We start from the raw sequence: 14,596 nt of genomic DNA on the forward strand, positions 1-14,596 counted from the left end.
GCAAGAACAAACTACAGCAGAGGGGTCAGAAGTGATACAGTGGGGAACAACTGAACTAGCACTGCGCAGAGCTGGCCTTTAGCTGCTCCATTTTACAAAAACAAGAGTAAAAAAAAACAGGGACAGGAAGAAGTGGCTGTAGAGAAGGACCTTCTCCAGAACGGGCATAAACGAGTTCTGCTCCTGTGGTCGCCAGTGGCCCTTGGCAGGTTGCCCTCCTCCCTCGGCCTTCCTGGGAGGGCTCAGATGCTGGAGACCTTCCTTGGCCAGGTGTGTCACGGGCTGGTTGCGCAGGGGCGTCTTGGCCAGCTCGGCACCCACGTCTGCAGGGAGCAAAGAGCAGTGTCAGCACAGGGGGGGCTGGTGGGGCCACCACAGCTGGGGCACTGCTTGCTCTGAGCAAACCCACCCTGGCTCAAACCAACCTGCAGTGAAATGCACCAAACCTGCTTTGTTAAAGAGGTTCTGGGTTGTTTTACGTCGCTGGAATCTTCTGAGAACCTTGTCCAAGGGCCGGGATTTGCGGTGCTGGTACAGCAGGAAGAAGGTGTCTAACACAGCCATGATCATGAGCAGGAAGGTGCCCAGGAAGAACAGCACTGCAGAACAGCAGGAAAACAAGAGAAAGCCCTGGATAATTGTCATTTTCTTACGTAATCCTGTCTGCTTCAGTTGCCTGGTGGGGAATGGGGAAAGTCTGACTCCAGAAGCTGATAAACTCTTAGCTGTCCATGACTGCAGTGTTCATAAATGTGTCTATAAATGCCCTTCCTTAGGGTAAGTACCTGTGTAAAGACCAGTTTCGATTTGATAAAGATGGGTACCTATTACAGGTGGTTTGTTGGAGGAAGTTGGGAGGCTGTTGTTGAGGATCACAGCCAGCATGGAGCTGCCAAGGATGATGGCGATCTGGAAGTTGATTTTCTCCTCGAGAGAGCTGGGTCCAAACAACACAGCCATGTCCAGCAGGTACAGGGCACACGTTGGGAGGATCAGGTTCAGAACGTACAGAGTGGGTCGCCTCTCCATGGAAATCTGTTGAAAAAGATGGGCAAAATTTAGGTGAGCAGGAGGTAACTTACTGTGTTGGCAAATGCTGGTTCCCTAATGTAAAAAATTGTCTTTTTCTTTTTTTGTGGGAAATCAGCGCAATATAATACAAAAATGCTGCCATACCATGTAGGTGATCACAGAAAATCCTTCGTCATCTATCATTTCCGTGTGTTCAATGATGCTCAGATTGGTGAACTTCCATTCTCCATCAGTTAGGAAGAAACTCTGGCTGTCTTTCATGCTCTCAGATGCTGTTCGTCTTGTCTTCATGACAAGGTCTGTTACTGCTTGGACGGGAGTAGAGGAGGAGAGAAGTTGCAGAATTTTGTTATTTACTAGAGGTCAGTTATTCCTTTCCCTGTCCCACCCGGCAGAGGGTGGGTGCAGATGGGGAAGGGCAACGTTTCTTACACTGCTGGGGTTTCTTAGCCCATCAGGGAGAAACTAAAAAAGACTCTGGGAAAGAGTCTTGGCCGGGAATGTGAATCTGGGGGGAAATCCCTGGTAAGTCAGGACTGTTGTCTTTTTTTGGATGGGACCTGGTGGGTTTTATGTCACCTCTGCTTATATTTCAACCCTTCCTGTTGGGATAACTCTGACTGCAGTTTGGATAACTGAAACTGTCCTTTTAATTGTTGGATTCGATGAGCCTAGAGCTCTTTTCCAACCTTACTGATTCTATGATTAATTTTCGCTCATTTCCATGGCTTTCAGGTGGGTTTAAAGATCAGTCCTGCAAAATTGTACGTGAACAAGTAGTGATTTTGCAGGAAGCCTCCTGGTCTCTTTGTTTGTAGAGATCAATCCTAGGAGGGACTTGCCACAGAACATCCAGATTCTTCCAGAGATGTTGCTTGGAAATGTGCCAGAACAGAATGGCAGTGTTTTAACTCATTTTCCCTGTCTTGCATGACCTCAGCCCTGCAATGTGAGAGTCTGGTGCTGCTCAGGAACCCAGGAGTTACCGGGGTCCATCTCATCTATTCCTCCCTCTGCAAATTCACCCCAGAGGTGGTAAAACTGAGCCTGCAGCTGTACCTGGGTAGAGAAATGAAGCTATACTCAAGTTGCACGTCTGGGTGTCAAAGGGGAACTTGAGGATTATCAAACTGCACGTCAGGGTGACCTGGAAGGGCCGGGTGGAGTTGAAGCCGCCGTTGTGCATGAGGACCATGTAATTCATGTCTGAGTTTTGTCCATCCACTCTACAGGAAACAGAAAGGGAGAGCAACTGAGCTCTGAGATGCTGCCTGTGCCTCAGTCCCACCCAACCCTGGCTGTGAACACCCTCTTGGAGGTTCTGTGCCATCACCCAGCCATGGGACGCAGCAGTGAGGAAAGGAAGCCAGGGCTGGAAAAAGGGCTGGTGAGTGCCTTGGGACTAAGGTTTGTTGTAATTCTGCACCTCCTAAGCAACTCCTGCCTCTCTGCCCTCTGCTTCCATTCTCACCTGGGGCAGGGGCTCATTGCCTCTCCCTCCTTCCCTGCTCTGGAGAACTGTTTGTGGTGCCCATCCCTCTGTCAGACCCTCGAGCTCTGTCCTGTATCTTTCCACACACTGCTAAGGGTCACTTTATTCCACAGCACTCCCGGTCTCTGCTGTTGCCTCAGCTTTAGCTACAGCCCAGAAAGGGCATTTCTGGAGATCTCACAACATTTCAGAGCCACAAAGTGCTTCGTATAAACTGTGGTCACCATTAATCTAAACTACGAGGTTCTTGGTTATAGAGAGCTCATGGGAACAACTTTTAGCTATATGAGTTTATCCCATTTCCGACAATAAGCCAGTGGATAAAAATGAAAAGGGAACCTACCGCTCTAAGATGAAGATGGGGGGAGACCAATACGTGTCCAGGGGAAGACTGACTTGGGAAATGTTACAGAAATCCTGCGGGTTCCAGGTTGCCAAAGGGTTTTTCCACTCCTGGGGGAAGAAGTTGCAGGAGAAAAATGGGTGCTGGGCTCAGCACCAGGTGCCATGAAGGGCATCACCAGAGAGAAATGCTCTTGAGGCACCTACCAGGTTCAAGACGAAGTAAAAGCTGACTGTTTGGAGCTTTTCCACCTGGAGAAACAAAGGGAGGATATTTGGCTGATTTTCTCAGGTGTACCCAGTGCAGAGCCCAGAAGCCTTTCCTTGTGGCTCCTGCAGTGGACAGCACAGATTGCAGGAACTTGGCTTGGGAGGAGAGCTCAGGGGTTTTGGCCCTACAGCTGAAGAGTAGCAGCAAACAGTCCAAAGGTTTGGAAAAAATAATAGATTATTGCTAACATTTCCATGGTGGTGCCCTGCAAGTGCATTGCTCCATTCAGGAATGCCACAGGGTGTTTTTGGAGCCTGCTACAAAGTAGGCTGCTTGTCTGCATGTGCCTCTCAACTTTTTCCTGGAAGGAGTGGGAGAAAATACTCCAGATCTTCCAAAAGCGCTTTCAAACAGCAGAAAGCTGAAGAAGAGGAAGGGGCTGATTCTTGTCCCCATGGCCTTGCTGGCAGAAGACTCAACCCCCAGTCTAGCAATCGCCCAGTTTTCTGTTATAAAGAGTAATTTTGGGTCCTTACCACAGAGAGAATAGCTATCAGCATGAAATCCAACTTCACTTCCACAGGCTCCTTCAGGTTTGCCTTGGGCAGTATGTAGGTGTGCAGCTTGTCATGAGAGGAGATGTTCAGGTAGTCAACAATGTCATAGTAGGTGCAGAGGTACTTTGGAGCAGTCCCTGCTAGAAAGAGAATTCCACTTGAAACACAGAAATCTCAGGCAGGATCTCAAACTGTGAGAGAGAGAGAGAGAGGCATCAAAAGAGAAAGGGTGTGGAGCTGTGGATGTGAGAAACATCATTAACACACGAAAATCCCTTCTTCAAAAAAAGTCCCTAGAGGAGCACAGAATTCCTCAAAGCTTTTCCACCCCTCTTGCACTTACCTGTCCCAAGAGAAAAGGTGAGGATGGCTATCAAAACTCGCTGCATTGTCTCCTGCTCCCCAATAAGGAGGCGAATGGTACCGTGTGTCTTATGAACGGGTCCAGAACACGTCATTTATTATGTGGAAGTTGATTTGATATTTATTAATGATGGATGGATTTTTGTAAATAGAAACTAGACAATTTATGTTTTGGAAGGAAGGATTTGCTAATGGCTTGCTGCACTCAGCTGGCTCTTGGGAGCAGCCTTTGGTTGTGGTAAAGGAAAAATAAGGTCATTAAAAAAAAATCCAACAATTTGAGGGAGAGGAGAAGAAAGGGCCCATTCCCACAAAGAAAAGGCAGGGAGCCAGAGCTACTCAGAAGCAAATTTTGTCTCATTTATAGGGCTGAGAGTCTGCTGAGAGTCCACTGAAGTGAAAGAAGAATTAGTGCTTGTATGACATGAGGAGTGCTGGGGAGGAGAAGGAGAGGCTGCTCTCCTTTGATCCTGGTCCTGCTCCATAGCACCCCACACCATGTCCTCATTTCCCAAAGCACTGAGCCTTTCATGCACCCATGGATTTTCCGGTTCTGCCTCCTTGCTGATCTCCTGTGCTCCTTAAGCTCTTCTCCATGTCCTCACTGTTAAGATGAAAGGCTCAGAGATTTTTGGTTTTTTGTCTGTCTTTCCCTCAGCCACCCTGCTCTCCATCTCTGCCTTCTTTTTCCGCTGTCATTCCAGCGATGTCTCCAGGTACTCAAAGTGATGGTTCCTTTGTGGGAGAGTGACTCCAATCTTTGTGTGCTTGAAAAGTCCTGTCCTGCTGGGAAGTCATGGATGGCACCTTATTACTGTGGCCTCTGTGTCAGAGGTAGAAGGTGGGAAGTGTGTGGGCTCTGAGATGGGGTTTGAATCAGACATAAGGGGCACAAGGACTTGATGATCGTCGTGGGTCCCTTCCAAGCCAGGATATTGCATGATTCTGAGATTCTATGACCGGTCCAAGCACAGAAATTGCTGCCTGCAAGTCCCACACTTGATTCCCACCTGGAAGCAGATTTCCCTGTGGCAGTGGATGGTCCTTCCCCAGCCATGTCCCCTGCCATACCCTCGTGTCCCTTGCCATCCCCTTGTGTCCCCCACGGCCCCCCGTGTCCCCTATGGACCCCCGTGTCCCCCACAGCTCTCCGTGTCCCTCCCGTACCCCCGTGTCCCCCACAGCCCTCCGTGTCCCCAGGTGGTTGCTGCCCGAGAGCTCCGGGGGTACCCGGGAGGGGCGGGGGGCGATGCCGGGCGTTGGCAGCATCACTGGGGGGCTGCAGCGCAGCGACCGCGTGGCCTAATGGATAAGGCGTCTGACTTCGGATCAGAAGATTGAGGGTTCGAGTCCCTTCGTGGTCGGTCCTTTTTCCCCCCCCCTTTCCCCTTACTTTTAAATTATCTTTTCCCGCTTTTCCCCTGGCGTCTCTCTCCCTCCGCCGGGTGAAGTGGAAAGGCAAACCCAGCCTCGGTCCCGGCGCGGCCCCGTCCCGGCCCCGGGGTGGCGCCGGGGTCCCCCCATCCCGCAGGTCCCGCGGGTGGTCCCGGGGCGGGCGCGGGGCCGGGGCCGTTCCCGCCGGCCGGGGCGCGCGCCCTGCGCAGCCCCAGTGGCCTAATGGATAAGGCACTGGCCTCCTAAGCCAGGGATTGTGGGTTCGAGTCCCATCTGGGGTGAGCCTGCCCCTTTTGCTGCTGCCAACCCCATTTCCGCGCTCTTTCTCCCCGTTTCAGCGCCGCCGGGCCTCCTCCTCCTCCCCCTGCTCGTGCCCCGCGGGCACTGGCTCTGGCTGCTTGGTGGGAAGACTTTCCCCAGTCCGGTGAGAGATGCCAGCTAAGGAGGTTGATGCACTGGGAGAATCCAGAAGTGCTGATGAACGACTGAGTCCGAGCACTGCACCGGAGACAGAGCCTGAGGGAGGTCGGGGTGGTCCATGGAGTGTTTTGGGGGAGCAAGATCCCCCTGGCAGCTCCAGGCTCTCTCCCTGTGCCAACAGCTGCTGCACGTGATGCTGACAGGTGAGTTGTCTGCTCCAGGTCAGTGGTCCCTAATTTAGATACCCTGGGAATGCAAAACAATGAGGAACAGCTACAAACTGCCCCAGGCTGGTTTTGCGGTCCCACATGCCCAGTGCTCAAGTGAGGCTGTGACCGAGGGAATAACAACCAGCTTTGCCTTGGGACCTGTGGATGAAAGGATGGGTTTTGGAGAGGTGTTAATAAAAAGGCTGATTTTTGGAGGGGTGTTAATGAAAGGCTGAGTTTTGGCTGGATGTTAGTGAAAGGATGGTTCTGGCTGGGGCATGGACATCCTTCAAGGTGTCCCAGAAGGTGCCAAAGCAGAGCAATTACAGCTGTTTAATTATCTTTGTCTGGGCAGAGCTGGCTCTGTGTTGAGTCAGGGCTGAGCAGGGAATTTCAGATGTACTTTTACCCCCTCCAGGTGCTCTCTGCATCCAAGCCCCAACAAGAAGCCCATCTGTGCTGGGGCATGACCACCTTGCAGGTGTTACCCAAACCTGTTCCCGGAGCAGGACAAGCTTGGATGGGAAGGAAGTTTTACTCTGCCAGAAACCATATCTCCATGAAGCGCTGGTCATCGGGGTCACAGCATTCAGCTGTGCTGCCCTGGGACCAAAGGCCTCCCCGTAAGTGCCTTCGAGATAATGCCCTCTCAGATTTGTGGCATTAAAAAGCTGCCTGGAGGGTCTTTTCCTACAGAGTTAATGGATTTTAAAAGCCAGCTGTGGTCGGGGTGATATCACATGAGGAAAACATAAAGTGAAGTTTCTTTCTAAGTAGTTTTTCTCTCTTAGGTGTGGGAAGAAAGGGCTCTGCTGCCTGGAAAGCAGCAGGCCTGCCAAAGCCCTGGGCGCTGGACTGCTGATTAAAAATATCTTTCTGCCCTGTGGTGGGGTTTTGGGAAACTTTTTTGGGATTAGATGAGAAACATGGGTTTTGGGAAGAGGAGAAGCAGTGGGAGGAGAACGGAGGAGGAGTCATTGATAAGAAACAGGAGGTGAATGAGGTCCATGGTGTTACACTATTATACTGTAGCGGGGCCGTCACTGGCGGCTCAGTGACACTGTGACTGTCACATCTACACTGACCCTCTGGAACAGGGAGTCCCATGGGAGGGGGGACCCTCATTGCCGGGAGGAACAGCCACACTTCCAGAAGGGATGGAATGTGGGGGATGCACAGGGGTGTCAGGGATGAGCACGGGTGACGCAGGGGTGGGTGCAGGTGACACAGGGGTGGGTGCAGGTGACACAGGGGTGGGTACAGGTGACACAGGGATGAGCACGGGTGACACAGGGGTGGGTGCAGGTGACACAGGGATGAGCATGGGTGACACAGGGGTGGGTGCAGGTGACACACGGGGGCACCCGGGACCCCCCGGTGTGTGACACTGCCCCGGAGCACCTCTACGGGGGACCACGTGGCCTAATGGATAAGGCGTCTGACTTCGGATCAGAAGATTGAGGGTTCGAGTCCCTTCGTGGTTGTTTTAAAGCCACGAGAGACATTCCAGGCGTTTAATTTCCCCCGGCGGTGGCTCCCAGAGGGGTGAGACGGATCAGCAGGGCAAAGTGGAGGGAATGTACCCATGCAGGGGGCAGATTTAGGGTGAGAATCTGCCTCGCAAATCCCTGTCTGGAGCCATTCCTGCCCAAAGGCGAGGCAACACCTGGAACTGGTGCCGGGCGGGGGGGTCTCTGAGACTCAGCTGGGGCCGGTTCCTGGGAAAATGAAAGGGCGGAGCAGTTTCGGGCTTTTCGTTACTGCAAGTTCGGTGAGTTACTGGCGGAGGGAGGGGAGTGGCAGAGCTGCCTCCGTCTGTTAATGGCGTTGGTGGGATGTCCCCACACGCCCCTGTCTGCGAGGCGCTGCTGCGCTGAGCTGGGGCAGCCGGTGCTGACACACCGTGAGCTGGGGTCGAACCTGTGACCCCTCCGTTCGGAGTCCGGCGCCTTCTCCGTTCGGCCACCGAGGCCGCGGCAGAGCCGCGCTCCCCGCGGGGTCCGGAGCGAACAGGAACGGCTTCGGGAACGCCCCGTGCCCGGGGGGGATTCTGGGAGGGTTCGGGGCTTTATTGCACTGAAAACCGGCGTCGGGCAGCGGCCCCTCCGGCGCGGGGCGAGGCTGAGCGGGCGTCGCGGGGCTGCGCGGCGGTCTCCATCCCTCCCTCGCACCCTCCCCCCCGCGTTGGTGTTTCTGGGCGGTTCGAGGGGGAGATGGAGCGGGGAGGGGGCTGCGGGGCCTGGCGGGGGAGCGGGGCTTTGCCCCGAGGGCCGTTCAGAGCGGGGAGCCCTGGGAACACTGTGCGGGACCCCCCATCTTCATTCGGAGTGTCCGCGCTCCCCTCTGGCCATCAGAGAGTTAAGTGAGGACGCCAAATTCGAATTGTGCGCGCCCCAGTGGCCTAATGGATAAGGCACTGGCCTCCTAAGCCAGGGATTGTGGGTTCGAGTCCCATCTGGGGTGGTAACTCTTTTCCCTCCCCCCGGGGTTTCCCGGCGTGGTGGGTTCGGTGCTGCGGGAATCCCTGATGGGCTGCGCCTCTTTCTGCAGCCCCCTGTAGCTCCCCTTGCTCCGTCTCAAGCATCCCGGCACAGAGGAGACGTTTTTTCCCTGCCGTAAAACGAGGGACGACCCGGCAATACGCTTTTAATCCCTGAAATTCCCAGCCCCTCCGTGCCCCGGTGTCACGTGCTGGTCTCCAGGGCTTTAAGCTTTTGCTTTAACTATAATTCTGCAAATCTTACGCTACGATCTTGAGAAGAAGAGACCTGAGCAGTGGGTGATCCTGGCGGTGAGGTCTCCTGGCGAGGGGAGGGCTCAGCTGAGGCTGCTGCTGAGCTGCCACTTGGTGCTGGTGTAATGGCTTTTGTTGCCAGGAATACATCTGGACTTGATAATCTTAGGGGTGTTTTCCAACCCGAGTGATTCCATGATTCCATGTAAAAAAGCTTTAGATGGGAGAAAACATGATATCTGCTCTTGATGCTGGGCAGAGTGTGGAGAAGTAGAGCCAGCCTGGGGTTGCGTTTCCTGGGAAGGATGTCAGGATACATTGGCGTGATCCTGCATCCCCCTGGCACCCCATTTTGGAGAGGATCTGGGGTGTATGAGCTCTCCTCTTTTTGCAGATGTAAATGCTGAAGGGGAGAGCTCAAAGTCCCCCCTTCCAAGGGGGATGGGCACGGACTGTAGCAAAGCCACGAGGGTGCAGAGCAGAGCCCTGACACCTCCCAGGGATCAACAGTGAGCACATTCCTCTCTTATTTGGGGCTTTCCTAAAACAGAGCCACCTCTCCTCACCCCAGGTGGGACTTGAACCCACAATCCCTGACTTAGAAGGCCAGTGCCTTATCCATTAGGCCACTGGGGCCCTGTCACCCTTCAAAAAAAGGGTAATTTTGGTCTCTTTAAGCCCCCCAAGCGAACCCCTCTGGCAGTGGTGAAACCCACATCACACCCCAGCTTCATTCTCGTTAAACAGCGTCCATTAACGAGCAACTCTTGAAGCCTGAAAGGCTCATTCAAAGACTCATCCGGAGGTTTTTGGAGTCCCAACTCGAAGGCCAGAAGCCTCCTGCACTCACAAGGTGGGTTCTGTCTTCTAGTGCTGAGGTTTGTGCCAAATTCCTGCCGTGGTTTGAGCTTAACAAAGTGACATGCACTTCTTTTTGTTAGATAAAAATCAAGGAAAGAAACAGTGAATACTCTAAGGGTTGGACTCGATGATCCTAGAGGTCTTTCCCAACCTTAATGATTTATGATTCTATGCTTTTATATGCTACTTAGACACATAGTTAAGACTGCTTTTAACTCTTCCCTTCTTTCCCTAAAAATCTACTGCTGGCTTTGTGTTCAGCAGCAGAGGGTGCTCTGATGGAGCACAGGCTGCATGGAGGACACAAAGAACTTGAAAAAAAAAAAAAAGAGTAGCTGACAAAAATCAGAATTCTTAGTTCCTCTCAAATGTGAACAATAATTTTTCTGAAAAATGATTGACAGGATTTCCAGCTGTATCGCTGGGCTAAAAAGATGTTAAATATTTTTATTTACACTTTTAGACCATTTTTATTCAATATAGCTCATGAGTTTAGCATCATCTACAGCTGCCAGTACCACTTATTTAGGAAGATGGAATGCCAGGGACTTGGATCTCTGCTGTTCTCAGTCAAAATCCGCCTTCCTGCTCTGTTTTATGTTTGAGTGTATCCTTTTCTGTCGCAGTCGCTCACGGTTCATTTTTTCCACCCTAAAACAAAAAGATCATTTAGTGTACAAAGAACACATTTAAATATTCAGCTCTGAGATTTGATGAGCCAACAAACATCCACAGGTAGGAAAAAGTCCCTGTTCTGGGGACGTTACCCTGGAAAGCAGTTAAAATCTAATGGATCAGTGATTTTTCTTAAGAAAGGAAATCCAAATGAGTATGAAAAAGATTGTTTAGAGGTGCTGCAAACTAAATCGTGTAACATGACAGCCTGAATCCAAGCAAAGACCATTTTAATGAAGATACCTCTCTATGAGTTTCTCTGTTGTCTCCTTGGACACCACCTTGGGTTTCTCTGTGGCCTCCGTGACCATGGTTCGGATTTTTTCCAAACAAATCGCCAGATTCCTCATTTGGTAGCGACTTTCTTCTGAGGTCACAATCAGCTCCCCATCCCGGTTTATCTTATTCCTGTGCTGAAGGGAGGGAAAATGTCATGTGATCACTGAAACCTCCTCAGGATTGTTCTCTCTGACACTGAGACATTTAAACCGAGGCCGGAGGGGGAGGGTCGGTACCATCAGTGCCATTTTTTGTCTCACAGCCTCAGGAATCCAGTCTGCTGACTCCAGGTGGAACCGAACTTCTGCCTTGGAATTCACTGGGAGGAAAAACAGGTACTTTATTTCCGTGTCACAGCCTGCCTCCGTAAGTTTTATGAGACAATTCACACTGTTCACTCCTGGCTTTGAGCATGGGATAATTCCAGTCTTATTAATGAATTAATTATTATTCCAGTATTTATTAATGGAAGATCAGGGTTTTTTCTTGCTATGTCTTTACACACTACTCTGCAAGACAAACTTGTACTTGTCATGCTGTTTTCCTTTCTAGACACCACAGGATTCACTGCTATTGCCAGTCACTAGCCACCTTATTTTTAATGGCAATGGCAGAACAGGAAGTATTTTAGTTTTTTTGAGTTAAACTGAGAATTTATTGCACAGTGGAGTGATCAATGAAAACAGAGTGGATAGAGGTGGGGGTGTTCCATGTCACAGGAACGATCCCTGTAAGAGTGTTTCTAGGGGAATCAAATGTGCTGACAGTGGTCTCGAGCCCCATGAAGGCTCAGAAGTTGTGTTAAAATGCAGGGTGATGATAATGAAAAATGAGTGATGATGCTGTTTAACTCTGAGCTCTCAATATTTTGCCACACAGTACAGAAAAACAATGGATGCTGCTGCTGATTTTTCCACGTGGGAGAAGCCATTTCTCACCTTTATTAACGTTCTGCCCACCGGGGCCGCTGCTCCGGCTGTAGGACACGGTCAGGCGAGCTGGAAGGGAAGGGCAGCCGCGTGCTGAGCCGGGATGGGGCCGATCCCGCGTTCAGCTCCGCGCACGGACTCGGTGCCCAGGAACGGCGCCCAGGCCCGGGTGCGTCTGGGGGAGACTCACCCATGGGGATGTCGAGGATGGGCGGCTGCTCCTGCAAAACACGGCGGGGGCGGTGTCGGGGAGATCCCGGGGGATTCGGGGGGTCCCGCCCGTCCCGGGGGCCCGGTCCCGGCTCGACACCGCCTGGCCCCGCCCACCCACGGAGACCACGCCCCTTCTACCACGCCACGCCCACATGCCATATACAGACACGCGCACTAAACCACGCCCACCCACATTACACATACCCACGATAAGCCACGCCCCCTCGTGGTGTCCCCGCCCACCCGCACCCCCTCGTGCTAAAGCCCCGCCCGCTCCATTAGCCCCGCCCCTTAGGGCGACCCCGCCCACCAACACTAACACTCAATTGAGCCCCGCCTGCCCAATGTCAATCACAGATTCGACTCCGCCCCACGCACCGCCCCTCACCCTCCCTTCTCTTCCCCCCACCGCTCCGCTTACCGGGGCGCGGGCGGCGGTTTTGTCCTGCCCTGGCGGGTACAGCTTGTCCAGGCTGTGCGAGCTCCGGTACTCGGTGCCGATGCCGGCCCACAGCGAGCATCGGGCGGACAGAAGCGCCAGCCCCGGCCGCGGCCGGCACAGGGCCCGCAGCGTGTGCGCCGCCATGTTGGCCCCCGCGGTGCGTCCCGGCCAGGCGTCCCCGCGGAAACGGCGGCCGCGCGCCGCGTTCCGGGGCGGGGCCGGCAGGGCAGGGAGCGCCGGGGTGGGATAAAGGGGATAAGATGGGCTGTGGTGGCGGAGCGTGGGGATGGATCCTTGGGATCTATGAGAGCATCCTGGGGCTGCGGGGTGGCTGGAGTATTAGTGGGAGGTTTAGGAAGTCTGTGGGGGTATATGGGGCACCGTAGGGAGTATATGAGGGGGTCTGAGAGGGGGATGTAAGGTCTGTGGGATGCCAAGAGAGGGGCATGTGGGGCGTCTGTGGGGTACATGGGGTGTGTAGAGCACCTTGAGGGGGGATGAGGGAGGTCAGGGGTGGTTATGGGGTCTCTGCACCCTGGTCCTTGGTGAGCAGAGCAGTGATGGCCAGTGCTGGAAAACACATCCAGCCTTTTTTACGTATTGTCTAGTTTTTGCACCTGGGATGCTTCAGCTTTTGTGTTCTTATTTGGTCAAGAGTGCTAAAAGGTTCTATACACACACACACACACACACACACACACACACACACACACATATATATAGATATATACACAATTATTTCTTTGAATGCTGATTCTGTGTCTGTAAGAGATACTGAGGTGGATGTGGGTTGCAGGTCAGTGAGGCAGCTGTGGAAATCTTTCAGCTTTGAAATCTTGGAGCTGTCAGGCTGGCTTGAAAAGAAGGGTGTGCATTCCAGAGGGGCAGGAATTGCTATTCCTGGCAGCAGGAAAATGCACAGGCAGGGATGGGCTGTCATTTGCTCTGGTGTTTTGACAGGAGCTGACAATCTCTTGTTGAAAACCGTGGATGAAGTCAAAATGGGTGTTCAGAAGCTGATATAGAGACTGTGACTGAGGATCTGAGCTGAGTCCCATCCAGATAATCAGTGCAAAATCAGGGAACTTGTTCCTTGGGAAGGGAACAGGTCTTGAACATGGATGGCTGGTCTGTCCTGACTGTAACTGAGCAGCTCAGGGCCAGGGGGGGCTCCTCACTTTGTTTTAATTGAGTCCCTGAGTCCTGGGGTGCTGCTCTGCTTCCCCCCTCCAAACTCAGCTGAAAACAAAATGCTTTAAGGAAAAAACCCAGAGCTGTCGGAGACAAACCGTGCCATCTGGTGGCCTTAATTTCTAACAGGGAACAGGTAAATGTTTGTGATTTGTAGCCAGAGGGTTGTCTAAAATACACCAAGCAGGATGACTCATTTACCAGCTGTTGTCACACATGTCTGGTTGTTGTGCAGGAATACCTTCCAAGGGTGTGTGGGGAACAGAGGGGCTCGCAAAGGAGCTGGAAGGTCTCACAGGCGAAGCCAGACCAGTCTAAAAGGACATTTTTCTGGTTTTGCTTTGTTCCCACACTGTGTTGGTCCATAGAGCCTTGGTAAAAAGCTGGATAATCCCTGCTTGGATGGTTGGAAACAGCTCTCCTTGGCAGGCAGGGCTTGGGATGACAAGGTCTGACTTTGGCATGAGCCAAGGAGAGCCAAACTTTTGACTTTCCAGCTGAAGAAATGAAGTGCTTTGGCACTGATGGGGGCTGAGGAAGCCAATGCACCCTGTTTGGTGGTCACTGCTGAGCAAGAGCTGAAAGGAGCCATCCCTGAAACCTGAGGGAAGGGCTGATGTGTCCAAGGAGCCAGTGACCCCTTGTGTGAGTGAGGGCACAAGCTGTTAATGAAGGAGCAAATCAGGACTTTGAGGGACCTTCCAGAAGGTCTCAACTCCTGTAAGAGAGTGAATACTGATGAATCAGATCTCCTTCCCTGTAAGAGTTTGAGCTCTGTAAACCCCTTGAATTTGTGTTTCAAGTGACCCCTCCCTATTTGTTTCAGAAGGGTTAATCAAGCTGGTGGTGTGGTATGAAGCCAGACTAGATCTTATGGAACTGCACGTGTCTAAATGCCATCTTTCAACTTCTTGACAAGCTGTGCCCTTATTGATCTTATTGCTGTGAGCTGAATAGGGTCACTGATTTTGCCAGCTTCTGAAATTAAGAATTATTTCCTGTTCTATCACACTTCTTCTCATCCATTTTAATTGTGTGCAGCATTTTTCTTTCTGTCATGAACCATGGGGGTGTGCTGTTAAGTAGCTGCTGCTCTCTATTCCCCAGTTTCCCTGGCAGTGTGGTTGCTTAATACTCTCCTGTCCCCTCTTAATGGAGTTGTGTAGCTTTTCTTGATGTTTTAAAAGCAATTAGAAAAGTTTAGATCAAGGGTGGCACAAAAGGCCAGAAGTTGATTAACTTTTTCCTCCT

General features: G+C 52.1%; 2 protein-coding genes and 5 non-coding genes across 7 annotated transcripts; 4 read left to right on the forward strand and 3 right to left on the reverse strand.

Moving 5' to 3' along the window:
* Nucleotides 1-78: 78 nt before the first annotated feature.
* Nucleotides 79-5,521, reverse strand: LOC116796450 (5-hydroxytryptamine receptor 3A-like). Its single transcript, XM_032707073.1, has 11 exons — nucleotides 5,462-5,521; nucleotides 5,165-5,299; nucleotides 3,978-4,065; nucleotides 3,614-3,774; nucleotides 3,074-3,118; nucleotides 2,868-2,977; nucleotides 2,092-2,258; nucleotides 1,177-1,337; nucleotides 825-1,035; nucleotides 480-599; nucleotides 79-323 (listed from the first exon to the last, which is right to left on the reverse strand). Exons 1-11 carry the CDS (start codon nucleotides 5,519-5,521, stop codon nucleotides 79-81), a joined length of 1,503 nt encoding a protein of 500 aa, XP_032562964.1.
* Nucleotides 5,289-5,361, forward strand: TRNAR-UCG. Its single transcript has one exon. It is a non-coding gene; the product is annotated as a tRNA-Arg (tRNA).
* Nucleotides 5,522-5,600: 79 nt separating the features above from the next.
* Nucleotides 5,601-5,673, forward strand: TRNAR-CCU. Its single transcript has one exon. It is a non-coding gene; the product is annotated as a tRNA-Arg (tRNA).
* A 1,759-nt stretch (nucleotides 5,674-7,432) lies between these two features.
* Nucleotides 7,433-7,505, forward strand: TRNAR-UCG. The gene has a single exon. It is a non-coding gene; the product is annotated as a tRNA-Arg (tRNA).
* Nucleotides 7,506-8,411: 906 nt separating this feature from the next.
* On the forward strand, nucleotides 8,412-8,484 carry TRNAR-CCU. Its single transcript has one exon. It is a non-coding gene; the product is annotated as a tRNA-Arg (tRNA).
* Nucleotides 8,485-9,318: 834 nt separating this feature from the next.
* On the reverse strand, nucleotides 9,319-9,391 carry TRNAR-UCU. Its single transcript has one exon. It is a non-coding gene; the product is annotated as a tRNA-Arg (tRNA).
* Nucleotides 9,392-10,036: 645 nt separating this feature from the next.
* On the reverse strand, nucleotides 10,037-12,328 carry MRPL58 (mitochondrial ribosomal protein L58). The gene is made up of 6 exons (XM_032707043.1): nucleotides 12,134-12,328; nucleotides 11,690-11,720; nucleotides 11,509-11,568; nucleotides 10,807-10,889; nucleotides 10,535-10,704; nucleotides 10,037-10,267 (listed from the first exon to the last, which is right to left on the reverse strand). The coding sequence occupies exons 1-6, from the start codon at nucleotides 12,296-12,298 to the stop codon at nucleotides 10,183-10,185; spliced, it is 594 nt and encodes a 197-aa protein (XP_032562934.1). The 5' UTR covers nucleotides 12,299-12,328; the 3' UTR covers nucleotides 10,037-10,182.
* Between the last annotated feature and the right edge of the window lie 2,268 nt (nucleotides 12,329-14,596).

This window comes from Chiroxiphia lanceolata, chromosome 19 (genome assembly GCF_009829145.1).
Source record: "Chiroxiphia lanceolata isolate bChiLan1 chromosome 19, bChiLan1.pri, whole genome shotgun sequence".
In the NCBI taxonomy this organism is placed as follows: Eukaryota; Metazoa; Chordata; class Aves; order Passeriformes; family Pipridae; genus Chiroxiphia; species Chiroxiphia lanceolata.